The sequence below is a fragment of the Danio rerio genome, chromosome 9, assembly GCF_052040795.2.
Source record: "Danio rerio strain M-AB ecotype USA chromosome 9, GRCz13ab, whole genome shotgun sequence".
NCBI lineage: Eukaryota > Metazoa > Chordata > Actinopteri > Cypriniformes > Danionidae > Danio > Danio rerio.
In genome coordinates this window covers 8,756,008-8,783,491 of record NC_141029.1, presented here as the reverse complement: position 1 = coordinate 8,783,491, position 27,484 = coordinate 8,756,008, and the positions used below count along the sequence as shown (strand labels likewise).

At 31.8% G+C, this 27,484-nt stretch overlaps 2 protein-coding genes and 2 long non-coding RNA genes across 11 annotated transcripts; 1 reads left to right on the top strand and 3 right to left on the bottom strand.

The window, feature by feature from the left end:
• Window positions 1-674: 674 nt before the first annotated feature.
• On the bottom strand, window positions 675-3,272 carry LOC147842264 (uncharacterized). Its single transcript, XR_015499109.1, has 3 exons — window positions 3,156-3,272; window positions 2,874-2,952; window positions 675-2,233 (listed from the first exon to the last, which is right to left on the bottom strand). It is a non-coding gene; the product is annotated as an uncharacterized LOC147842264 (long non-coding RNA).
• A 99-nt stretch (window positions 3,273-3,371) lies between these two features.
• On the bottom strand, window positions 3,372-17,655 carry LOC147842262 (uncharacterized). 5 transcript variants are annotated; one of them, XM_087267460.1, is made up of 15 exons: window positions 17,440-17,655; window positions 16,687-16,707; window positions 16,509-16,553; window positions 14,327-14,350; window positions 12,067-12,101; window positions 9,107-9,304; window positions 8,871-8,985; window positions 8,696-8,796; window positions 8,460-8,513; window positions 7,162-7,226; window positions 6,097-6,358; window positions 5,889-5,942; window positions 5,015-5,226; window positions 3,811-3,970; window positions 3,372-3,689 (listed from the first exon to the last, which is right to left on the bottom strand). In XM_087267460.1, coding segments are annotated over exons 5-15 (1,338 nt in total). In that variant the 5' UTR covers window positions 12,068-12,101; window positions 14,327-14,350; window positions 16,509-16,553; window positions 16,687-16,707; window positions 17,440-17,655; the 3' UTR covers window positions 3,372-3,573. The 5 variants fall into 5 exon arrangements, with proteins under 5 accessions (XP_087123586.1, XP_087123584.1, XP_087123585.1 ...); XM_087267458.1 differs by having other exon boundaries at window positions 14,327-14,347; window positions 17,440-17,651; XM_087267459.1 differs by lacking the exon at window positions 17,440-17,655 and having other exon boundaries at window positions 16,687-16,814.
• Window positions 9,811-12,044, bottom strand: LOC147842263 (uncharacterized). The gene has a single exon (XM_087267428.1). The coding sequence runs from the start codon at window positions 11,930-11,932 to the stop codon at window positions 9,941-9,943; it is 1,992 nt and encodes a 663-aa protein (XP_087123554.1). The 5' UTR covers window positions 11,933-12,044; the 3' UTR covers window positions 9,811-9,940.
• LOC147842261 (uncharacterized) lies at window positions 14,998-26,032 on the top strand. Of its 4 annotated transcripts, none has more exons than XR_015499097.1 (5): window positions 14,998-15,088; window positions 18,444-18,648; window positions 19,633-19,815; window positions 19,923-20,004; window positions 25,386-26,032. It is a non-coding gene; the product is annotated as an uncharacterized LOC147842261 (long non-coding RNA). The 4 variants fall into 4 exon arrangements; XR_015499098.1 differs by having other exon boundaries at window positions 18,572-18,648; window positions 25,386-25,949; XR_015499099.1 differs by having other exon boundaries at window positions 25,389-25,949.
• Window positions 26,033-27,484: the final 1,452 nt, after the last annotated feature.

Here is a 27,484-nt window from a genome sequence, read left to right as displayed (position 1 = left end):
AAATAGACTCATTATTTATTTTTATGATTTATATGATATTAGAAAACGTGTTAGCTTTTGTGCGTGATATGTTTTGGAATAGAATATAACTAATGTTCAACTTCTCAATAATATTAGTAAAGCAAACCCTATATGTGTATGTGCCATTTACATATATTTCAGTTAATATGGAAAGCTAGTGCATGTTTTTACCAAATCTAATATTAGATTGTATTTTAAATGTGTGTGCGTGTAAAACAATAATTTTCACAAAGAAGTTATGGGTTCTTCTCTAAAGAAGCAGTTACTTCACCCAGTTTAGAGCATCATTATGGGGGTTTTACGTTATAACTAACATGGTTCAAGCCATGGATCTGCAACAGAGAAACTATGCGTTTTGGGAAACACTCGTTGTTACATTATTCTTTTTCTAAACTATGCATACTATGATAGTTCAGCCGCGAGTTATGATGTTATTTGGGAAATGCACCCAAGCTCAACAGTAATTTTCAAGATTTGTGCCATGTTGTTTAAATAGCAAATCCATTTACACTGCTTTGTGGACTCATAGGTGTGCCATTCTAAAAAGGTAGCGTGTTAAGGTGTTGTTAACGCCCTGCTATTTTGAGGAACTAAAAAAAAGACTTTTCAATAGACCAGCTGAGAGCAGATCTAAAGTCCAGCAAAGTCTGTTTGTTGTGCGCCTTAATTGCATACACATTGTTTTATAGGATTTAGAGCACTATGCAAATATCTTTATATGAAAACAATTAAAGGAATAAAATATTACAACTATTACATAAAAAACACTGTCACCATGCTTTCATTTCTGGGTCTTTTTTCAGTTTATTTACTTGCTTTTGTATAATGTTATTATTAGTAGTAGTAGTATTATTTATATGCATATTCATATACGTTTTATTAAAACAAAGCTTAGATTTGTCCACCTGTCGGGTTTTGGACCATAGGACGTGTGTTTGGATAAAACTCATTTTTTGAGCACACTTCCTTATAATTGTTCACTTGTTCGTTTGCTGGAAATTAGAATTGAATTTAGAAATAGTTTTGAAACAAATATTAGAGCTTAACAAACAAAACGAAATATGTAAGCTATAATGGATGTCTTCAATGGAGTGCGTACAACACCGCTCCTTATCCACGAAAAAAAGGAGTAAAGGAAAGAGTTAAAGTAAAGTAAAAAGCCTAAATGGAGGAAGCTTGTTCTTTATCAGATGGTTCAGATGGTTTATTTAACTGTTAATATGACAACATGTGGAAAGGTTCAAGGGGTATGAATATATTTAGGGCACTGTAGCCCAGGCTGACTGCAAAGCAATTTTTTAGACACTTTGAATAAGTAAACTAATATTCTTTTTTTTCTGCAGCCAGTATAGAAAATTTAACAAATCCACTACCATAGCTACACGAAAGTAAATATATTATTGTGCATTTAATTATCTACAGTTTTACAATAAGGCACGTTCAGTGCTGGCACGTCCATAGAGGTGACCTTGGCAGAATAGGCAAAATAGTGAGGGCGGCGTCCGCAACAAGTCGTTTGCCTGGAGCGCCAATGCAGCTTGCTCCGGCCGTGGCTACGTTTCAAAGAGGTATATGATCCCTGTTAAACCACACAGGACAGACAAGTAGCCTACTGTATGTGGAAGGCTTAAAATGTGAAGTATTAACAAAAACAAAAATAAATAAAAAACGGTTTCTTATTTGAAGTTTTTTATTTGTTTATTCTTAAATTTCAGTTTATTCTTCTTTAATGTATTATTATAATAAGATTTAACTAGTTTTGGTTTTGATATGGTTTTATTTTTTATTATTGGTTAATCCTATTCATCAATTGAAGAAATATAAAGTCTTTTTTTTTGTCTGCATAAGGTAAAGTAAAAGACGTTTTGAATGGAAAAGTCCACAAAAGAAAAGAAAAAAAAAAACATGCAGACCATAAATATTGAAAAAGTAGTAAGAACAAATATGAAAGTTTTATAATTAGAAGGTTATGTGTTTAGCATAAAATACCTATATTCATATTTTTTTAAATATATGCATAATGCATTACAAATATAGATTTTCATGGAAAGTGTTACTGACTATTTGTTGCTACTACATATTCCACTATTATGGGTGCTCGTTTTTGCCATATTAATACCTTCATAGGACATGAAAAAGCATAGTTCAGTTTGGTGTTGGTACATCTGTCCAGTCAAAAATCTGATGTCTTCAACTGGAGATCACAGAAATCCTGCATTAAACACAGTTAAAATGCAATAATTACATGCTCGTTACATCTAGTGCATTGTTTTATAAAGTATCATTCCATATTTACTGAAGGTTAACAAGTTTAAACAATATATATATATAAACCATATATATATATATATATATATATATATATATATATATATATATATATATATATATATATATATATATATATATATATATATATATGTAATTTTCCAAAAAGATTAATGGTACAAATGATCAAAACATACATGCATAGGAAAATTTCACTCAATAGTGATAATATTAAAAATAAAATGTTCTCTGCAATTTGTTATTTCTAGTCATTTCTGAATGAACTAACTGAATCGGAAGTTCTAAAACAATCACAAAAACGAGCACAGAGTATAAGGACAATATTACAAAAAATGTTGTAAAAGTTTATTTAAAAAAAAAATTACTTTGTTCACAATTTTACTGCTTGCCATGATTTTACTAAACTTATTGTAAAATAACAGATCCTTAGCTGGCATGTAAATTAACTTTGAGAATAGAAAACAAGAAAATGTAGGCTAACTAAACCCTAATATGATTTTTTTTAACTAAGACAGAGGATCTTGGTCTCTGGATTTGTGACTGGCAGAAGTTGTGAAACTCACATTCTCATCGTACAAGTGTGGATAGCGTTAAGATCTTCTCCTGTTGGTTGAATCGCATGCAGCAACAAACACAATGCTTCTGTGAAAAGGAGCATGTAAAAACACCAATGATAAATGTAAAAACATTAAAGATACTTTTACAATATCTATTAGATATTGTTCTGGGGATATACATTTAAACATTGTAGAAGCTAAGAGTCTGTAAAAAATAATAGCACACACAAACTCCCATGTTCAGTGTTTATAATAAACATATGTAGCGGTAAAAATGCACAAACTTACATTTCAGTGGAATGCACGTACTGTATGGTCTTGACGGCAAACACGCCACATACTGACCTACATAAAAAATAAAATATATATATTAATTACTACAATATTACTACTCAATTAATCATTCTAATTACAAGCATTAAAACAATATAATTGTAGCCTACCTCATATAGCTGAATGTTACAGGCCTACAGGCATTTTAATGGAAATCTCACCAAAACAATCTAATATTATTAATTTTATTATGTTTAAAACTGAACACCTAAAAGACTTACACCTTTATTGACAATAAGATGCTAATACACTTTTTTATTTAAAAATTTTCTTAAATTTAATGTCATTTAAAAATTTTGAAAATTAGATGAAACTGTCAACAGTCAACACAACAAAACAAAACAAACTGATTAGCAAGATCTCATTTTGGAACTTATTGTCGTCCACTGCCACCATCTCTGTCTGGAGCGTAACGTAACCATTTTTTTACTACTTCGCTAAAGTCTGTTTTTGATGCTTCTTTCCCCTGGGAAGTATTTCTTAATGCACCTGAAAGTAAAAAAAAGAACAAAAACTAACATTGTGTTATTTTTTTCACATTTATCTAATATATTTAATCATGTCTACATTTTTTAGAGATTGTTTGTATAGAAAACCAACTATTACTTACGGAACATTGTCTTTTGCAAATTTGAGGCTTCAAAGCTCCTTTTCTTTCCACGTCCAGCCCAATTAAAATGGGATGCCAACCTGTTTGTTAAAACATGGCTTAACATGCGTCTCACAGTGTCCTGCAAGTTGAGTCCACCAAGTAGTGACAGCTGGCAAATCTAATGAGAATCAACATCAGCATTAACATAAATGTTCATCTAAATCCACACAAAACCAGACAAAACATTCAGTTAAGTTATCTAGATGGAATATTGCAAATTTTGATTGATATCTGAGAGGTTGCTTGACATTTTTATTTTTTATTTTTGGCATTATCTGTTGACTTCAATCATCAATAACTTTTGTTCACAAATTTACCAAAAGAATCTAGATAAACAAACCATAATTTTAATGCAAATATATCAAAACAGGTTTCTTAGATGCTTTATGGTGTAGTAGTGTAGATTATGATGAAGATAAAACTTAGCATTTGATTAAGGATCAAATGGCTATTAAATATAAAATGTTTACTAATCCCATGAGCCTATTAGTTCCTCTGTCCCATGCCACCACATTAACAAAATCCTAAGAGCACTCTTGCTGTAGTGATGAGGAACTAATAGGCTAATGGGATTAGTAAACTTTTGTTTTTACTAATGTAACATTTACTAATGTTATTATATGTTCAAATCTTAAACTATTATTTAAAAATGTATTAACATTTTCAAATAATATTTAAAGATATGAACATCATGTGCAAGGATTACCAATCTCGTTACTGAAGATCCGGTGCCCTGCAGGGTGAGAGGGGTCTGAATGCAAAACTGGTGCAGTGCAATCTGAGCTGCATCAATGCTTTTTAATGTGCTCACCTAACCCCACTCTTAACCCTACCTGTCACAGTGACGTCACTCACTCCATTGAGTGCATTGTGTCTGACATTGCATCGCTAAGTGATGCAATCTCAACTTGCATCATAAAAAGCTGCATCCAGATACTATTGTGCAAGGTTTAGCTCCAACTTGCCTCAACACACCTGCCTGGATGTTTCAAGTATACCTAGTAAGACCTTGATTTGCTTGTTCAGGTGTGTTTAATTATAGGGTTGGAGTTCAAATCTGCTGGACACCGGACCTCCAGGAACAAGTTTGGTTATCCCTGATCTAGTGTGTCCTAGACCTAAAAAAAGTGAAACATAATTGTAACTACATTACTAGACATACCAATCTGTTTGTCTCAGCATCATTTTGCAGCATCTTCTCAAGGGCATCAAAGTCATCCAGTGACTGTGCTGGGAAAGCAAAGCTGCTTTCGGCTTGAAGTGGAATGGGTATTGGCGCTCCCTGTAATTGCTGTATCATTGCCCTCTGTTCTCGTTGCTCATTTTTTATTTCCAATAAAATTTTCAAAACGTTCCTTTTAAAAGGAGACAACTCTGCAAAGAAAACAATTAATCAATTAGTTAATAAATATTGTAGAGGGAGAAACTCAAGCTAATTTCTGTCATTAGTAATTGAAAGACTAAGATTAAACAAACAAACCAAAACACTACATACATACACACATATACACACACATATATATATATATACATACAGTTAAAGACAGAATTTTTAGGCCCTTTGATTTTTTTTTCTTTTTTTAAATATTTCCCAAATTATGTTTTACAGATTCAGGATATTTTCACAGTATAATATATAAACAGTATAAAATAATATTTTTTTTATTCTGGAAAAAGTCTTATTTGTTTTATTTGGCTAGAATAAAAGCAGTTTAAAAAAAAAACATTTTAAGGTCAATATTATTAGCCCCTTTAAGCTAATTTTTGATAGTCTACTGAACAAACCATCACACATTAACTTGCCTAATTACCCTAACCTGCCTAGTTAACCTAATTAACCTAGTTAAGCTAGTAAATGTCACTTTAAGCTGTATAGAAGTGTCTTGAAAAATATCTAATGAAATATGATGAACTGTCATCATGATAAAGATAAAATAAATCAGTTATTAGAAATGATTTATTAAAACTATTATGATTAGAAATGTGGTGAAACAATCTCTAATAAACTTTGAGGGGTTACACTTAGAAAAACATACCACTGGGAACAAGGGCGGAGGCAGTCTGACTTGAGGTTTGGTCCATGTATCGCTCTTTAAAAATGCAAGGAACATGGATGTCAAGATGTATTAGTGGATACAGTTTAGCCTGTTTAAGTCCAAACTAAATAAAATGCATTACAAAGTGAGGAATGAGCATGAAATTAACATAAAGGTGTAGTGTAGATGTATTTGCTTAAATCATTACCATTAACCAGTTCACTCAGTGTTCCCTGGTGATCTCTGTAGTATGTACTTTGGTGAGCTCTGTACTGTGGGTCCAAGTGAGGACTATATCTTGTGTCCAGCTGAGCTCTATATGTGTCCTGGTGGGATTGGTGGTGTCTGTCCTGGTGTGCTTGATGGTGTCTGTCCTGGTGTCCTTCGTGAGTGTCTTCATGTGCTCGGTAGGCTGTGACCTGGTGTGTTTCATTATATTGTGTGTTCTGGTGTGCAAGGTAGGCTGGGTCCTGGTGAGTTTGGTGCAATTGCAAAGTAATTAGTGACTATAATTATTTCATTTAAAGGCTGAGAAAATGAAGATTACTATTAATTTTGTAGAAATTTTATTGCAGTTACTTATAATATACCTGCCTAAAATATTGCAAATAAATTTGACAGTAGTTTTTTATATAAGTATGCTTCACAGAATTATCTTATTTTCATATGAAAAAACATTTTTATATGAAAAACATAAAAAGTTACAAATTTGATATTGGAAATATAGCAGAGTAAAAACTAAATAATTTTCTTTTTTATTATTTTAAATAAATTAATTTGATTTAGAAATTTAAGAATGAACACACATTTTAAGTATGGAATATGAAGTCATTGTTTCGAAAAAATTTGTTGTTTTGATATATTTATATATATAAAAAAAAATATATATATATATATATACCCTATGTATGTATATATATATATATATATATATATATATATATATATATATATATATATATATATATATATATATATATATATACATACATTATATATATATATATATATATATATATATATATATATATATATATATATACATACATTACTTTTTTGCATAGTAATTCTGTTTGCTAGCTAAATATTGTTATGTGTGCTATTAAAAAAACTAAATTTTTAAAGATATAAGACTATGTTTGACTAAATAATACAATTAATTTCTAATTAATTCATAGAAAATTAATCAAAATAACAACGAAAATAATGTGAAACCAATTTTAATAATGCAATTAGTAATAAAAAATATATACATTTTAAGTAACTTACTTACCCAACACTCTTGGTGTTGTACATGGCTTGTCCCATGGTGCTCAATATGTCCTCTTTTTGGATTGACTAAAAACAAATGAAAGTTTTTTTAGTTCTAAAAAATAAAAATGCAATTTTTTTTTCTGGACAAGATCCCACAAATATTAACCAATCGTTGATATGTTCCACCCAATAATTTAATCGCATTCAAAATAAAATAATACTCTGTTAACAATTAAGATAAAAAGGTTCCAAAAGGGTTAACCGACGGGAGTACTCCCCTTCCCAAACACTGAGACAATGCGATTGGTTGCTTTTACCTGCCTCAAGTGACTGACGCCAAAACTTCCAGGACATTCATTAGAGCTACTTGTGCAAGACTTGGATGTAGGGAGAAACGTTTCAAAGTGTAAGTCATTTAAAGTTAAGTTAGTTACGACTTCGCCATAATAGCTAATATTACAGGACTGTGCAATTAATCAAAAGTAATTTTCAATTTCGGCCTCCAATGATTATGAAAAATCAATAGGCTAATAGAGAAAATAGGTTAAAAGGTAAAAAAAAAGAGTGTTTAAGGTTTATTGATGGTTTTAAATATCACGAAAGAGAACTTGTGGTGTTCAATGCATGCGCTCATGTTTTAACTTATGGTAGGGGTGCCCAAACCCCTAAAGGGCCGGTGTTCTGCAGATTGTAGCTCCAACTTGCCTCAACACACCTGCACTGATATTTTTAGAAAGCCTTGCTGTGGTCACACTAGAGTTTGAGCATGCAAAATGTTGTCGTACGGCGCTGTGAAAAGGGGCAGTAGCTATTAAACTAGATGATTAGACATTTAAAAAAGCAAGCCATTGGTCAATGTTTAAAATTTATGTTTAGAGAAAAACAATCAAAAGATCAAAGCATGACATCCCTGGACAGAATTTTAAAACATGAAGCAATCGCTTGCTTTTTTTTTAAATGTCTAATAAACTTGTTTAATCCCGTCCCTTTTCGCAGTGCCGCACGACAGAATTTGGCATGCTCAATCTCTAATGTGACCGTAGCTTTAATCCTCGATTGGTCTCACGCAGTCAAGTGATGCGATTTCGCAGGTCAGAGTTCACCAAGCTTGAACTTTGCACCGCAGCAACCTGCGAAACTTAACGCATGACCCTGCGTTTCCGGTCTGACGCATTCGCGTGCGTATGAATGGGAGTCTATGCGAGGAAAAGCCCAAAGTGACTGCAGCTTAAAGAGGAAAAGATGCCTAAACTGGGGAATAACTTGTGGAGTATTCAGAAAATTAGTGAATTTACTGGGGGGAATGTGCATTTTTACCATGGCAGCCTGAATCAGTCTGTCCTGAAGCCAGATTTGCTGAAGCATTCATAGCTACAAAAATGTCAGAATGAGCAGGATGTTAAAAAGACTAAAACAGAAATGCTACTATATTATTACTAGCAATGTAACTTTAATGTAACTTTTTCTATTATAATTACTTTATCACCCTTAACAAGATATTGTTACTTCTGAAAAAAGTAACAATTAATAGTTACAATAAAAAAGTTCATTACCTGTAAAATCTATTGGGGGTGCTGCAGCAAGCCTCAATTTATGTGATGTTATGTCCTGATCAGAATCGTTTTCTGAGAAGTCAATAAATCGTGGATTAGGCCTGTGAAGTGAAACACTCAAATTAGTTATCAATAAGACATCACTTTAATAGTTTTTTTAGTATATAAAGTTAACCTTTTCTTTCTTTTTATTTTGTTTCCACTTCCCTCTTCATCAGAAGTTAATTCAGATGTAGGGAGATTGGACTCCACATACATTTTTAGCATCTTCTGTGCTTTCTCTAAGGTATCTAATAATATATAGACAATAAATAATATTTATTTAAAATAAATAAAAATCTTCAGTGAATCTTGAATAGTAACAAGTTCATGGAGATAATAAATAATTTAATATTTGCATACAACTCTTACCACACTTTTTAAGTAGACGAACAGGCTCAAATAGTTTCCATCCGTCTTTGACAGCTTCTTTTTTCTTCACAGCTGTCTTTATTTTTGTAGGATTGTAATTTGGCCAATAACATTTTTGACCCAAAAGCCAATTTTCAGGGACAACATCTGTTCCCTTGTCAGGGAATTCTACCAGTGCATAACACTGGTTATCCATCACTGTTTAGGACAGGAAAAAAAGTAACTAAAAGATCTCTTATCTCTAGATCTCAGTGTGAATCAATATGTGTGGTTTGTTATGGGTTGCTGCGTGTTCAGCTCCCATACCCATTACAAACCTGTGATTGTGTGATATGTAAAAGGGATGTGTAAATGCATTTATCTTTATGTAATGTCAGTATGGGAAAATAACAGGAATAGAAAAAAAACTGTTTACATACATACACTTTTAGAAATAAAGGTATGAAAGCTGTCACTGGGGCAGTACCTTTTAAGGTCTGAGGGTATAAATATTATATAAGATCTGTGTATGTGTATATATTTAGTATAATAAACATAACTATTTATATATAAAATATGTATTGTATGTTTAGTATTGTAATAAATTCAATTGATAAAAAATATTGTAATAGTGCAAAATATACATACAGACATACATACAGGTGTGTGTATATATATATATATATATATAGGCACATGTATGATATGTGTATTATAATGTGCACACACATAAATTACGCAATACAGACTGTTACCTTTGATGCAATTAGTCTGTGGTTAGCATTATTAAAAAAATCCCAAAAGAAGCTGACACTACATGTAAGTATTTACTGTGTTTTCTATGCTTAGGGAACTTTATCTACAATGGATGAGGGGTAGCGCAAAAAAACTGTTTTCATTTTCTGGAAGAAGGACATATTTTTGTTTTACACTAGACAAAGGTACCAAATCAGTCTTTTCTTGCAAGACAGAGACTCTGTGACAGCCATTTGCAGAGGAGTCGCACGGGTAAGTGTAAAAAGATTCCATTTTCTTGAACGTCTGACACACTAAATGGACAGTTTCACCCTGTTTCATTATGTTCTTAATTACAGCAATGCCTGTGTCAATTTGAATGCAGTTGTCTCCTTGGTTTGGTGATAAAACACAATCAGAGAAATGCACCAGCTTTGGGTCTTTTGTACTTGAAGAGAGATGTGATTCTTGATTTGATTTGTGAGATTGTTTTGTGGGCATTTCTGATAGTCTTCTGACAACCTGCTGCAAAGGTTGATCTGGTTTTCTAACCAACCGTTTCAGTGTTCCTAAGTAGTTCTCATATGGAAATGCAGATATGTTGTCAAGAGGGCCAAATGCTTTATACTCTTCTGCAAGATGAATCACTTGGTGAACATTGTAAACAACTTCATCTGTGCCGTAAAGCTGGCTGTAATGTTTTACAAATGATGACAGAATCTTGTTGGCAATTTCTATCATTGAACCAGGAAGGCCAGGGCTGAGGAGCAGAAACATGCCAGCAGAAAAGAGCATAAAATTGTCGTAAATTTCATTTTCGACAAATCCTTTTAAAACAATCGGCCCAGTATAGATCATAAATTGACGGAACTCTGTGGCCTTCCATCTATCCACATCTCTCAACGAACGAGGCTTTCTGGCAAATTCTTTAGGCATAAAAGGACGGAGAGCAACAAGCCTGTCTGAGATCTTTTGAATTTGCTGTGAAGACAACCTTGTTCTGAGCTGTTTGCCTTTCATCCACATTTGAATCAGTCTTCTTGTCACTCCGAGACAGCAGGTGTGCATGTAATCAATTGGAAACTGGGTTATCATTTTTACTACTCCAGTCAAGGGGCCTAAACTGTTACCCAAATGGTGTTCTTCATTTTTCATTTTTTCAAAGTCATCGTCCGTACGTAAAGGTGCGTCAGTTTCAGGATACGTCATTTTATTGGACCAAACTCCAGTCTGGGAACACTTGTCACAGCCATAGTAGCCATTGTGAGACTTGACATGTTTGACAAATGCCCTTGCAGGGGCATCACATATGAAGGAGGAGACTACAACCTTAAACCGAGTTCCATTCCTCACAATACCTTCACGCAGAACTATCCTCAGTTCTGCAATGAAGTCTCTCAAGTATTCCCAGACTGAGCTTGGTTTGCTATTGCCACAAAATAAACCAATTATAAATGGCGATCGTGTTTTGTCACAGTCAATCGTTCCGAGAATTGGCCAAAATTGAGTTTTGGAGCTTTTGAAAAGGGGAATTCCATCAATGTTAAATTGCAAAGCAAGAGTTGTTATTTTTGGCAAACTGGCAATATGGTCCAATGTCTTCAGTAGACAACTGACCAGGCCAAAATGGTAATATTCCCCATTACATATCTTAGTTACAGGTACCTTTGTCTGTGTGCCAAGAAGAGTCCTTGCATCCTTGGGCAAATCAGGAAATTCGGACCTCAAGATTGCCAGTAGTGCTGTTAGAGCTATGAGAGGTATGCAAAAAGATGCTGCCCATGTTTGCAGTTTTTTTTGCAACTGATTAACTGAATCGTTGCTACTGCTGTCAGATTCTGCATTTGGTTGGTCTGTATCAGAGATACTACCACTGTCAGAAAGAGATTCAGAATCAGAATCAAGCCAACATGGGTTATCGTGGTCGGTCGCAAGAGAGGAAACTATATTGCAAGAAGGCAATTCATCTCTATTTTCAAAGTTTTGAGATGCGTTAACTTGTGCAGTAGATTCGGGATTGTTTTCTGTTTGTATTTTGTATTCATTCAAAATCTCCTGTTCTATCTCTTGCACAGTGGCCAAAGTCTTTCTTCTTTTTGTCCAGTAAGACATTGTGATGTGTGTAAATGTGTGCTATTGTCAATATTTTGTACATGTACTGCACATGTATTAAGCTATATTTGTATTTCTATACGAGCTAGGTCTATACATGTTTAGGTTCTAATGTATTGTGTATGTATTATTACTTGGATCTTGTGATGTTGTTGCTTTGGAAATTCTCCTGAAAGACAAAAAAATGTATGAATAAAAGAAGAATTAAAACCACATAGAAAATATATGTAATTGCCTTTAATCTATTATCTCCCTGAATAATTAGTTTACTAATCGCATGCAACCTTTTTTACTTTATTTCAGAATTCAACAACGACAAAAACCTCTTCATTTACACACCCTAAAGGGGTTCCACACCCCTTTGTATTTTTTTTTCACAAATGAAAATATTTTTAAAAAAATTAAACCAGTAGCCATTGATATCCAGTTGAAACTTAAAGTCCTATAGAAGTCAATGGCTTCTGGATTTTCAAATTTTCAAAATATCTTCTTTTGTGTTTAGCAAAAGAAACAAATTTTTGGGGACAATCTCCTAAAATTATCTTATTTTATGTTCAATAGGACAACCACATACATACATACTAAAACACACACACACACACACACACACACACACACACACACACACACACACACACACACACACACACACACACACACACACACACACACACACACACACACACACACACACACACAGTGTAACCCCCAGTTTATTTTTCCCCCCAATTTCTGTTTAACAGAGAGAAGAATTTTCTAACACATTTCTAATCATAATAGTGTTAATAACTCATTTCTAATAACTGATTTATTTTATCTTTGCTATGATGACAGTAAATAATATTAGACTAGATATTTTTTAAGACACTTCTATACAGCTTAAAGTGACATTTACAGGATTAACTAGGTTAATTAGGTTAACTATATGCAGGTTAGGGTAATTAGACAAGTCATTGTATAATGATGGCTAATAATTTTATTTAAAAATATATAGTAGATGTCAGAATTATTTTTATTATTTTTTAAATATTTACCAGCGTTGTTTAACAAAGCAAGGGAATTTTTACTGTATGTCTGATAATGTTTTCTTTTTCTTCTGGAGAAAGTCTTATTTGTTTTATTTTGGCTAGAATAAAAGACATTTCTATTAAAAAAAACATTTTAAGGACAAAATTATTAGCTTCTTTAAGCTATATATATATCTTTTTTTTTTTCGATATTCTACAGTTCGTCGTTATACATCATTATAATCATCGTTATACAATAGCTTGCCTAATTACCCTAACCTGTTAACGTAATTACCTAGTTAAGCCTTTATATGTAACTTTAAGCTGTATAGAAGTGTCTTGAAGAATATCTAGTCTAATATTTTTTACTCTCATCATGACAAAGATAAAATAAATCAGTTAAATGAGGTATTAAAACTATTATGATAACAAATGTGCTGAAAAAATATTTTCTCTGTTAACCAGAAATTGGGGAAGAAATGAACAGGCGGCAAATAATTTAGGGGGGCTAATAATTCTGACTTCAACTGTGTGTGTGTGTGTGTGTGTGTGTGTGTGTGTGTGTGTGTGTGTGTGTGTGTGTGTGTGTGTGTGTATAAGAACATTTTCAACACATTTCTAAACATAATAGTTGTAATATCTATTTTCTAATAACTGATTTATTTTATAACTGATTTATTTTGTCATGATGACAGCACATAATATTCTAATAGATATTTTTCAAGACATAACTCTTTTTTAATAACTGATTTATTTTATCTTTGCCGTGATGACAGTTAATAATATTTATTAACTAATATATGGCTAACACATGGCTAATATATTAAAAAGCAAACTCATGTGCATGTGTATGTGTATGCATTATGACATTGATACTGATAAAGGCATGTTTTGCCAAAGCTTATAGGTGCACATGAGTATTTTCCTGAAGGTACAAAAGTTATATTTAATTTAGCTAGAGTGATATTTTGATTATATCTGTGTTTCCTAAAGTGTACTCTATCCAACACTACTTTTATGTCATCTAAGAATTTTTACATTTTATGTTCAACATAAAGTGATAGAAGACTTGATGCAAACATCTTTCAATCAGTTTAACTTTTAAGCTTTTATCATTGCCTTTATGTACCATGTATTTAAAACTGTGTGACGTGTTTAACTACCAAAAGTTATATATATATATATATATATATATATATATATATATATATATATATATATATATATATATATATATATAAGACCATCATGGACCAGCCAGGCATTTGTTAAATGCGTTGTTAAAGTCAGAACATGAGACTGGGATGATGGTTGCCGGTTTTTTGTACATACAACATTATGTAGCTTTAATTAATCTAACAGTATTATACAGTTAAAACATACTTACAAAGCTCAGATGTTCTGTGTTCTGCTGAAAAAAAGAAAAACATCACTGAATGCACTAGATATTACATGTCTGCAAATTAAAAATATATTTATTTAATTTTAATATAATTAATATTTATGACAAGTCAGAGATGCAGGATGACTGCGAAAATAGGCAATTAACAATTAAACACAGTTCTTAAACAAATCTTTTGTGTTATATGTTAATATGTAAAATAACATCTGAAATTGCATAAAGATATTAGCAAAGAATGTGAAACACAATGCCAGTGATAAGACCTTCCAATCCAGTAACAAACAAGAAGCCATGAGTAGACTTTACATTTTTATTCTTAAAGATGTTTAATTTCACCTATGACTTTTTTCTTGTATGCTGATTTTTAGCGGGCCAACAGCATCATCGACATTTACAGTGCCCTCCATAATTATTAACAATCCTGGTTAAGATGTGAAAACTAATATTTGCATCTTTTGTGAAGTTGTTTTGGAGTAATTATGAAAAGTGCTATACAAATAAAATTTTATTGGATTATCATTATTAGGAAGTGTTTATTTAGTTATTTCCTAGGGACACTTTTGGTCTTGGAGTAAATTACCATTTTTCCGTTAGGCGGCGGTATAAACTAGCAGTGTGTCGTTCGCCAAAAACGTGCTAAAGAAAAAATTCCCGCCGAGATTCTCGCATGCTTCGGGGATTCGCAGTATCGTAGTTGCATTTGTTGTGGGCATTGTTAATGTTTTCAAACACCTAAAGGCTGACTAGGTAAGTATTTTATTGTCATTACTATATTCTAATGTGTTACAAATCAAGAAAATATGGACATCATATGAAGTCTGTGTAGGCTAACGTTGGCGAAAATATTTTACTTCATTCTTGCATAGGAATTAGCAATGTCAGTTTCTACATGTCCATGCGCTGGGTATTAGGGTTAAAAGCGAGTGATAAAACGTAAGGAAACGTTAACGTTAGTAAATAAATTTAGCGTTGCGTTGTAGTTTGTCAGATGATGAAGTAACGTTAGGTGGGACACTGAACTGTGGCTTCCGTGAGGCGTCGGTCATGCGCTTGCCATTATAGATTAAAAGAGAAATAAATCATAAGGTGATAAATAAATATTGCATTGTTTGGTGTGTAAATGGTGACAAATAATCAGCCTGACGCAAATTGCGCTCGCATTAGCGGACAGGTGAAAGTTTTATTTAGGGACATTCTATAAAAGTGGGAAAAAATGCTTTACATGGCTTCATGTAACGTTAACTATACATAAACTTAGAAAACCCACATTTGTCAAACTTTCTGCGTTTTCTCTCATCAAATAGTTCTCTGATTTGTGAAAACCTTCTTTTTACACGTGATCACATAATTCATTTCCGCTAAACGGTTTTCAACTTAAAATTAACTTGATAACGTCGACTGAAGCGTCAAATATAGGCCAGACTTTAGTGCATATTATATAAATGATATTTACATGAAGGAGATGGTTTAAGCTTTGGTAACCTGATGGTAACCTGCACACCCCACGGTTCAGTGTCACTGACTATGTCGCGATGCGTCACTTATGTCACATAATGTTCTTCGTGTGTTCAAGCTACATTAAACTTCGACAGGTGTCATAACTGCATGACATTGTAAAACACTTACTGGGTTAATGCATTAATTAAACAGTTAAGGATATTTTCGGTTTTTAATTTAAATAAATGTTTTCTGCATATGCAAAAGTGATCCCAGGCTAGGTTCTACGCAGAGATACATTACATTTAGAGACAGACTATTAAAAATATACAAAGATGTGTTAACTTAAAATGTTATAAAAATGTGAAAAACACATAGTCCAACTTTGCTGCTACTAAGCCTGTCGGATAAATACTGGATGAATCAACAAATTCACTTGACAACTAATTATTTAAAAATGATACCAAGCAACTAAACAGTGTCTCACCACAAACCTTTCAATGTCCTTCCCGGGTTTTGCCTACTTATCTTGATTTAAAAAACGATTTCAATTCATAATCAGTTCAATTTATAATTTATAATAATGATAAACGTTTTAAAAATTATAAAAATATATAAGATTATAATTTTAATTTGATGATAATAATAATTAAAGGTCCCGGGTCAAAACGGGTCTAAATTGTCTAAACCTAAATATTGAGACGTGTAAATATTGTCAGTTAAAACTTACATTTCCAAAGATATTTTTCGGCCCTTAAAAGAGCCTTTGGGGTAGCTGATGTTAACAAAATAAGGGAAAAAAACAAGACAAAATTAGGTTTTATTGCAAATGTCTAAATTTAAAGTATTTGTAGTTTTAAATGTTTTTTTTTTAATTGATTAAAGTGTATAAAATCAATGGTACTTACAAGAAGCAGGGGCAGTCGGCACTGAAAAGAAAACAGATTACACAGTTAATAAAGACTGAAAACATAGCCTAAAATTGCACTTATAAGATAAGCAAAACGCAGAGTGCACTCTATCCGACTGAGACCTTACAGCTTATTATATTAATTTAAAAGTGTAACGTTAGCGTTTCTTGGTCTCATAGCCTGGCTGTAATGAATGAATGAGCTGGCGCTCTTTTTACACACACAGACGCACAGGCACTGTACATACACGCACATTGATTCAGTCAAACCAAATGTGGGACAACCTGCTGTTTGTTTGTAGTATTGTTTTGCTTTTTTAATCTAACAAATAATATGACGGACTCTAAATTAAAGTCTCAGTCGGATTTGTGTTACCACTAACGTTAGTTACCGTAAAATGCTTCATACTTGCTAAACGGCTTTTACCGTTTAAACCGTTAGCGGCGTAAGATAGCCTACATATAGCGATTGTAGAGAAAACACGGAAAAAATACGAGAATACTGTTTTTGAATAGTAAATGTAGTACATTTACTAGAAGCGACATTTTTCTGACATTGTATATAACGTTATTGTTATTAACACGAAAACAAGCGCCAAATACCCCTCATCTTTATTAATGAATAACGTACTCGATATAATAACCATTATTCTTGATATTTAAAACACCATTTTATTCGTAGGTACTTGTATGAACAAGTTATAACCAATTTATAATAAAATATAACGATAAAGTTAAAAAAGACGTTTACCTCAGGAAAACTGGCAGTTATGTTCGTTAGGAATGTCCACTTAAATGACCCAGGCTGTGTCCGCGATGGGCACAGACCTCAACTTATATAATGCCCACCGCCTGGTTTCGCGGGCTAGTCACGGAGTAAAAAGTGACAAATTAAAAGGTTTATTAATGAATAATTGAAGATTAAAATGTGTTATTGTTTGTGTTATAATCGTCATTAGATATGAATAAAAAGTGCTGTGTAGGGTTATTAAATTATTATTGATTTTATTATTTAATCGCATTTTTGTATTTGTCTAAATTATTCATATATAGGCCTATTCACTCAATTCCTATATTCAATTCCTAATAAATAATTAAAACAATGATGTTTAAAAAAATAATAACTGTATTATAATTGTTAAGTAATTAATAAATTAATGTGAATATTACAGTTAAAATAATATACATGTATATTAATTATATTTATATATTCAATTATGTTCTTTGATTTAATGGTGCCTATATCTTTTAAAATGCTCTCAAGTTAATATTTTCCCCATAGAGTGAATTTTAGAAACTCAAAGGTCAAACAAATCTTTTAAAACTTTTCTTTTAAAAACTAGCCAACTCTAAAATGTTGTAATTATTATAAAAAATATATATTTTCATTGCCAATACCTATTTTTACCAAGTAGCATAGGCCCTGTATTTATTCATCTTATGTAATTTTATTTAAATTTGCTTAAGTCTTTTCTTTTAGGCCTCACATAAATTACATCTAAACATTTTATGCTAGTATTAATAAATGTGTATCCAGGAAACGTCTTTATATTTTAAGAGATCATACATTGGGAAAGGAAAGAACAGATTATGATGGATTAATTAATGATGATTGACCTTCGAAAATGTGTGATTTCATGTAAATATGTTCTTTTTGTTTTTTAAATGTATAATACTGATGGTGATGATGATGATAACTGGCATTTTTATTATTAATATGTAATATCTTACCTGTTTCATCATTTTGTTTTGTAGTTTGAGGTACATCCGTTATCTTCAACCAGAATGAAGGCAGTGTTTCATCTTTGTGGCCCTCGCATATGAGCTTATGTAGAATTTGAATTTTCCATAAGCTGTTTGTCTGTCTACTTGGATTCACTCAGGGTTTCAAGATGGCTCTCAAAAAGGAGTGTACTACAAGGTGCAGGCGAAAATCATCGCTTATGCTGTTAGATAGTAGGTAGGTAGGGTTATTTGTCTAGTTTGTATATTTGTTTAGTTGTTATTGATTTGCAGAATTATTTAGCAGGCATCACACCAAACAACATGCCAAAGACAACATGTTCACATTCAACAGTATATAAAATAAATAAATAGAATAAAACACAATAAGCAGTCCAGCTGACTAGTCTGTTTTTGACACCACAGGGAGACAGTATCTCTGCTCAGATGGCAAATAGTCAGATGAGGAACTAAATGGGTGCATTGAATCAGCCACAATACTGATTGCCTTTATGACCACTCCATCTTTGTAAATGTATTCCAGTTTACTAGAAGTGGTGACTATTTTCCTTAAACACTTTTCTTGACTCTCAGTAGCATTGCCATACCAGCAAATACTGCAAACAAGTCAATATACTTTTAATAAAAGCAGAGTAAAATATCTTAAGCATTTTATTGCTGATTCAAAAGGACATCAAAAAACAATGTCTCTGCTTAGCTTGAGTGTTAATACACTTAACCCACGAGTCCTATCTCTAAAACCAGGTCAAAAAACTTTTCTGTATGCTCTCCATTAATGAATGTAGGTGCAATATATTATATTATATTATATTATATTTTATTTTTTTCTCAAGTCTATACACATTTCTTTATGTTTTTTTATTCAACACGTTTAGAATCATTACATCACTTTATGAAAAAAATCCAAGAATGGCCATGTTTCTCTTTTCTGCCATAAAAGAGGCTCATAAAGACTGAATCATCAGCATATTTATTGCCTGTTCCATACGTTTAATAAGATGCTTGTTTTATATTTGGCTTTTTTTTTTTTTTACCAAAATCTTAAATTCTGCCTTCATTTACTCATCCTTAAATGGTTACAAACCTGTTTAAGTTTGTTTTTGTTCCAAACAAATAAATTTATTTAGAAAAATGTTAAAAACCTTTACCCATTGACTTCCATAAATGATAAGTGGTTACTGTTATTTTTTTTGTCCAACAGATTAACGAAACCCTTGAAGGTTTCTTGAGGGCCGCTGTGGTGCTGAGTTTAGCTCTAACTTGCTTCAACACACCTGCCCTGGGGTTTCTAGTATATCTAGTAAGAACTTGATTAGCTGCTTCAGGTGTGTTTGATTAGGGTGACCCGAGTTTGGACACCCCTGCATTAGAGGGAGAGTAAATAGTGAGTAAATTTCACTTTTTGGTGAACAATCACTTTTTAAATCTATAAAATTAAAGTATATGTGCAGCTTTTACAATGTTAGTGAAGATATTTTTCTTGTTTTCCAGGATGGCCTGATGCCTGTAGTCAGTTGGATGATTATATACACTAGATGCCTTGATTCTGCATGAATGGGGGATTAACCACTAGGTAGGTCTGTCAACCATATGTTCATAATAACAGAATGAGCTTATTACATTTACATAATGAAAATTGAAAAACACAACAAACAGTTTTGTTTATTATATGTAATACAATGGGCCCTATCATACACTCAGCCCAATAAGGCTCAAGACGCGTTTCTATTTTTAGACCAGTGCAACACTAGTTTTGCCGTTTCCACCATGTTGTTTAAATAGTAAATCCATTTGCATGTGTATATTTGTTTTTTTTTTTAAACAAGCTTAGATTTGTCCACTTGTCAGGTTTTGGACCATATGGGGCATAGCATACGTGTTTGGAAATAACTCAGTTGTTTGAGCACACTTCCTTATAATTGTTCACTTATTCGTTTGCTGGAAATTAGAATTGAATTTAGAAATAGATTTTGAATTTAGAAATAGATTTAGAAATAGATAGAGAACAAATCTTTGCAATCAAACTAAATTAGTTCGGTATAGGCTAATTGATTTGTGTGTACAACATGTTTTCTTATCTACAAAAGATAGTGAAAGTAAAAAATGAGGAGGCTCATTCTCTCATTTTCACACTGCAGATATTTAACTGTTTTCTTGGTAATGAAGCGTTTAGTTTTTCACCTTTAAAGTCCGCCATGTAAATAGCTAATGCGCCAAGGCGCGACACAACAGTCTCTTAAAGTGAATAGGAGATGAAACTCTGATTGGTTTATTCTTAAAACACACCTATAACTCATTAAGAGAATAAGCTCAACCCTGTTAGATCATGCGCTATGAGGCAGAGTGGATTTTTTCGTCCTTAAAATAGCAAAAGTGGATTCAGACACGCCCTTAATGCTTTTGTGCCCTGTGCTTTGAACTTTACGCCTAGATCGTTAAAATAGAGCCCAATGTGTTTGTGTTTAAAGTTCAAACATATACCGTTGCTCGTCTCTGCCCCTTATTTCTAAAAAGAGCTGCAGCACATTGATGCTCAAACTGGGGTCTGTTTCAGAAAGGTGGTTCAACCAACTCTGAGTTTAATCTTGAACTCAGAAGGGAAACGTATTTGGGGTTTCAGATCAACTGAATAGTGTTAGTTTATCACAGTCTTGTGTAGTTTTATGTGAAATGTAAGGACGGGCAAATGCCTTTCTCTGTTGTAAGGACTTAAAAAAATGATTTTTAAAAAACAAATGATTAATTGGCATAATGCTTTTCAAATGTTTTTACCATAGAGATGTCTGTTATTGTTTTCTTATTCCGGCCATTCTGACCGAATCACATTTCAGACTTTTTTTGTCTAACAGCAACTGACTCTCCTCCTGTCAGTCACTCTTCTAAATACAATTTGAATTTTGACGAGGGAATGCAGGTATTGTGCATTCAATCATTTCTGCAAATGTTGCAAGTAAACAACAAGGCTCTTAAAACACTGCTTCAAAAATTTTAGTGTTGTCATATTTCAAATACAGAAGTCATTTGTTTTTTTTTTATTTCATTACTGACAGTGTACTTATTTGTAAAATCATTTTAGTTTAAAATCAAGTGTAAAACAATTTTCATGTGCTGTAAAGCTATATATTCAACAAATTTGCCATATTGCAAAGCAGTGAGCAAATAAGTAAAATAGTGTAAAATGTGTAAATAAAAGACAATTTCAATCTTTTCTTCATATACTTTAATTAAACATTTCAAAGTAGAAAATATTGTTTAATAAAATGGACATCAAATATATCTATGGCCTTATAGTTCTGCCAGTGGTATTGAAAAATTAATTATGGTGAAGGAAAAAGCAACCACACTTCCTTTGATAGTGCAAATTCCCATATATATAGCCTTGTGATTAAACACTTGAACCATTCTATCAAGTTTACACTTGAAAAGGGCCTTAATGAAAATCAGTTTTTTTATTAAACTAACTAATTGCTTATTTTAAGTATTTTTTTTAAAAAAAGAGTACTTTTTTACTTTTACTTGTACACTTAATATTAGTATTAGTTACTAGTAGTATTACTTTACCAATGTAGTAGTATTTTTACTTGGGTACAAATTTTCAGTTCTCTTTCCATCTTTGAGAGAACATAAACAAATACATTACTTTATTTTTTATTTTACAAGCACATTTATTGTAGGTTTATTATATTTTTATTTATGAATATATTATTAATTACTACATTACTAATGTATTTTATTTGAATAAATTGGAGAGTTCTTATTGAATTTAAAGTGCATTGCTGAGAATACATTTCAGGTGTTCAGTACGCTGCATGTCAGTCTTGAATAAAAAAAATAAGTACTGGAAAAAGTGTTTAAAAATCCTTGTTTTTTTTTAAATCTGGGTTTATACAGTTCTGCCTATATATACCCTGAATGGGGCACCAATATTACGATTCATTTTGAAAAAAGCAACCCAACAAAAAGACACCTGCAATTGAGACAATAAACGTTTAATACTTATCACTTTTATAATATAGCAGGAGAAAGCAGAATGGTATGTTAATGAACTAATAGGCTATTTATTTTTATAGTATGCCATGGGAAAAACGTTTATTTGGAAAATATTAGCCAACAGAATAAGAAAATGGCAATGGCTATTTACATTAAGTGCAAATAGCATATTTTCTTACCATGATCTATTAACAGTAAATGCCAATAGATCTAAATACAATGAATCTAGTTTAATTACTTGTTAGTTCATGTTTGTTTTTACATAAGCTAAATGTGACTAACATAAACTTGTTTTCTTTGTCAGGATGATTTTACTTGGGGCACATTATCCTTAACTCATTTCTAATTATTCTGGAACTCCTGTGTTTAAATGTAATGGTTGATCTAATACGTGTTTACACTGAAAAGCAGTAGAAATGTGTTCCGTTTCCATCAAAATAAACAGTTTAAACAGGAGTTCAAGAGTAGTTGAAAATTGTATTACATTAGCAAACAATGAACTAACAACTAACTAAGGTAGTGATATTCACATATGAACTCATGTGACTCGTATGTTGTTTTTAAAGCTAGTTCATAAACAGCACATGCCTTAAAGAGCATATTGTAGGTTAGACACCCCAGTGAGTCAATGTGCATGAGAGTAAAGTAGGAACTACATTTTCTTTAAAATACACGTTAAAGTTTATTTTTAAGCCATCTGTAGTCGTTTTAGTCACATAAATGTTCTTCCGCATGTGAAAAATCACCAGATTGTAAGTGACGTTGAACTAGGAAGATCGCACATATAAACAGTATGAAGACAACTGATCGCGGTGCACGTTTGGATGCCAAGATAAGATATTCTGAGACATTCACACAAACGATGCATCACAGCCATACAATTATGAGCCTGTGGACAGACCAACAGACATAACAGCAGTTAGAGAAGAGTAATTGTGTTGTAATGTGAGGAGAACAGAGCAGTGTGAGACCAATGTTACCTTACAGACAGATATGTTAGATAACGAAATCGTATCAGGCAGTAGCAAAGGTAGTATTGATCATCTAAATATTTATATTTACCAGTAACAGAAACTAAGCATTTAACAGAGTTATGCCACATTGTCACTATTTTTAATTGTAGATAAGTGAATAAGTGACTAATAACATAGTACATCTGTAATAATGCAGAAACATGTGAACAAGGTTCTTGAAAATCTTTTCTCTTAGAGCTTTTGTAATGAAATAAAAAAGCACCAAAATATTAAAACTATTAAAATAAGTTTTAAAATGTTTTTTTATTTGTATTTTTTTTTTTAACATTTCAAATAACATTTCATTAACAGATCTGGGGTGCAACGACAAACAAGGAAAAAACAAACAATGACATAACTTGCAGCTGCACAATCATAGTACGATGCATTGTTTGGGAAAAAATGATGTAGTCACGAGTGTTTTCCCAAAACCCGCAGTTTCTCAGTCACAGATCCATCGTCTAAACCATGTCAGTTATAGCGTAAAACGTCCATTATGACGCTCTAAACAGGCATAATCAACTTCTTCAGAGAAGAACCCCATAATTTCTTTGTGCAAATTATATTGTTTTACACAAAACCTGTTAAAAATTCAATTTTAGTTATGGTAAAAACATCCACTCGCTTTCCATATTAATTGAAATGTATGTAAATGGAACATATAGGATTATTAGGAAATTTGAAAAAATCCTACATTAATATTAATAATAATAATGATGATGATGATTATTTAGGATATTGCTTATAAATTAAAATTTTTTGGAAAAGTCTACTTTTATAATTTGACATGCAAACCACTGCAGAAATGTTCTGACCCACAGGCACATGTGTTATACAGTACAGATACTTAATAAATAACCCACTATAAATGAAAATAATTAACGTATGCTATGTGTTTTCTGTTTTTTTTTTTGGTTTCACAAGCTTTGGAGACGTAACGTAAATTCAGCTTTTTAAATAATAGGTCCCCTATAGCTTCCGTCATGAGGCATAACTGTAAAATGCACTGTGAAGGGAGCACAATTATAAACATGAAGATCGGTAAAACTGAACTGTACGAATACTTTGAAAGCAAATTACACCTAAGAGAGATGACCTTAATGCATTTTTAAAAATCATTCCAAGTTTAAATGTTAGAATGTTCTAAATGAAAATTAATAGGGCATAGGGGGAATAAGTGGGAATAGAGCACAGTTAGGAACTTTGTTTTTGACTACAGCTCTAGAGGTATAGTTGCAAGCATACAAGTTTGCGACCCTGTTTGAATGTTCCTTGGAATGATGGATTTTATATATGCATACATACATACATACATACATACATACTGTACATACATATACAGTTGAAGTCAGAATTATTAGCCCCCTGAATTATTTGCCACCCTGTTTAATTTTTTCCTCCATTTCTGTTTACTTATCCCTAACTGATTTATATTATCTTTGCCATGATGACAGTAAATAGTAAAAATTTGACTATATATTTTTCAAGATACTAGTATTCTGCTTAAAGTGACATTGAGGGTAATTAGGCAAATTATTGTATAATGATGGATTGTTTTGTAGACAATCAAAAATATTACTTAATAAAAATATTATTATTAAATAATGTTGACCTTGAAATGGTTAAAAAAAATTAACTGTTTTTATTCTAGCTAAAATTAAACAAAAGACTTTTTCCTGAAGAAAGAATATTATAGAAAATACTTTGGAAAAATATACAGTATTGTTAAACATGATTTGGGAATATATACAGTTGCAATGTCAAAATGAATGTATCAAAGACATTGTACTATATATAATATTTGAGACTCTTAAGTTATACATTTTTGTCCTTACTTTTATTCTACAGTTATAACTAATAAATAATAAAAAAACTCATCTTTTGTCTGAAAAAATATATAAATGGAATCTATGTTAATTTGTGTACTTATGCTTTCCTGTTTCTGTCCTAGAAGGTCCATTCAAAGGATTCTAGAAATTGTACCAATTCCAGTCTGGATCCAGCCTACCTGGTGAACACCACAGAAGACATCAAAGCTAATGAGTTTAGATAACTAGAACTGGACAAACAGAGTTGGCAAAAATCAAAGCAAACACCACTACATTACTATATTATTATTAAAACAATAAAAATATAAAAGAGATAGATGGACTTGGTGAGATTTACCTGTTTTGTGATGATTTTGTTTAGCTGTAGATTTAAATATCCATTGAGGAAAAATATTTGCACCATTAAGAACTGATCATATTGATCTCTGTTGCTATCTTATGGCGGAACAATGTAACGCCAAACTGCCAAAGAATTTCCATTAAATATTACTACAATTTATAATCAAATGTCATTTGTTGAACAACAACATGTAACAAACAAGAATATAAAGATGCCAAATAAATAAGTCAAATTGTTAATGGATGGCAACATTTTGTCTGTTTAACTGAGCACAATGCTTTTTATGCATCTGACTCCGCAACAGGAGAGTCATAACACTTATTAAAACATGCTTAAATCTATTAAACTGTTTTGTTGAATTATGTTTGTGTGTGTGTGAGAGAGAGAGAAGGTGTTTATTGGGTTATTCTATAAAATGTTTTTTTTTTTTTTTGACTATGTCTGTTAATGTGTCTAATTGAATGTTGAAATATATCGTCTTTCGCATGCTGTGTATGTGTCTAAGGTGTGACAAAAGTAGCCTAAACGCTATTTCTCGAAGAAATACTGAAATGAATTCTTTATTTACCCAAACCATAAAGTATTACATTTTCATGTAATTTCATGTAATGTTGACAAACATTTAAATTAATGTCATGATGTGGGAACATGTTGCAATTATCCATATTTTGGCACGATAAAAATTGCTGCTAAAGCAATTATATTTTTCAACAGAAAGCTATAAATAAACAATAAAAATTTTAATGTACACCTTTTAAATGTATAATACAAGCCGTTTTAAATATGGCAAATTTGATTTACCAAACAAATAAACTTAAAGTGTTAATTGTTTTCTAATAAAAATTGTCACGTTTTAGACACGCAGGATAAAAATAAGCTCTTTAAATAATTTCTGGTTCGAGAAATAGCCTAATATGAAAGAAAAAGATGTCACCGAAAAAAATTGTAACCGTTCACACATAAAATTAATTGGTTGTAATTTAATTTAGCTTATACTAGTTTTTAGTTACAAATGCTGGCCTATATCTGATAAAATGTATACTAAAAAAATGTTTCTACAAAGTTGTTACAAACAATTTATATGGGTTGAATTAAAACAAATTAAATGTAGCCTATTTTCAACTTAAATAGTTTAAATTCAGCCTAAATTATTTAGAACTACTTAAAAATCTAATTAATCATCTTGCATGTTTTATATGTTCGCTGATAAATATGTGCCGGTATTAATGAGTAGAAATCTATTCAGTTTGTGTGTGCAGTTATTTTTGTAATAATATAGTGATTGTCGTGGTAAAACAGATTACTGGTGAACATCTATTTATTAGGCCTAAACCATATGGTTATATAGGGGAAGAGATCACATTAACTGAATAAAATGAATTTCAAATATCCAGTTTAGCCTACACCACTGATGTACTTATGAAATATCAAAATGCATTTTTATTGCAAAATAAATGTAAACAGTCCTACTGCCATATATCACGGGATTAAGAAACTTGAATAATATTCCGAAGGAAAACAAGATAATTAAAGTAAAACAAAATAAAAGTGAAATTAAATTCTTGACATACTAGCCTGTGCAAATAACTAACTTGCATATTTGTCTTCCCAAAACAGCTTAAAATACATAGTATAAGGCAAGATTAAGGGCACTCGCTGTTGTATTTCTCTACTTACACTGATGCAAACGGCATTTTACCGACCAAATAATGAATATTGATTCATATTGAAATATTGAAATAATGAACGTTGATTCAATGTCGAAATTTCGACGTTGAATCAATATCTTTTTTTCAACGTAAAATCCTTCCGATGTACCGACCAAATAATGAACGTTGGTTCAATGTTGAAATTTGATCGCCGACTGATACTGACTATTAT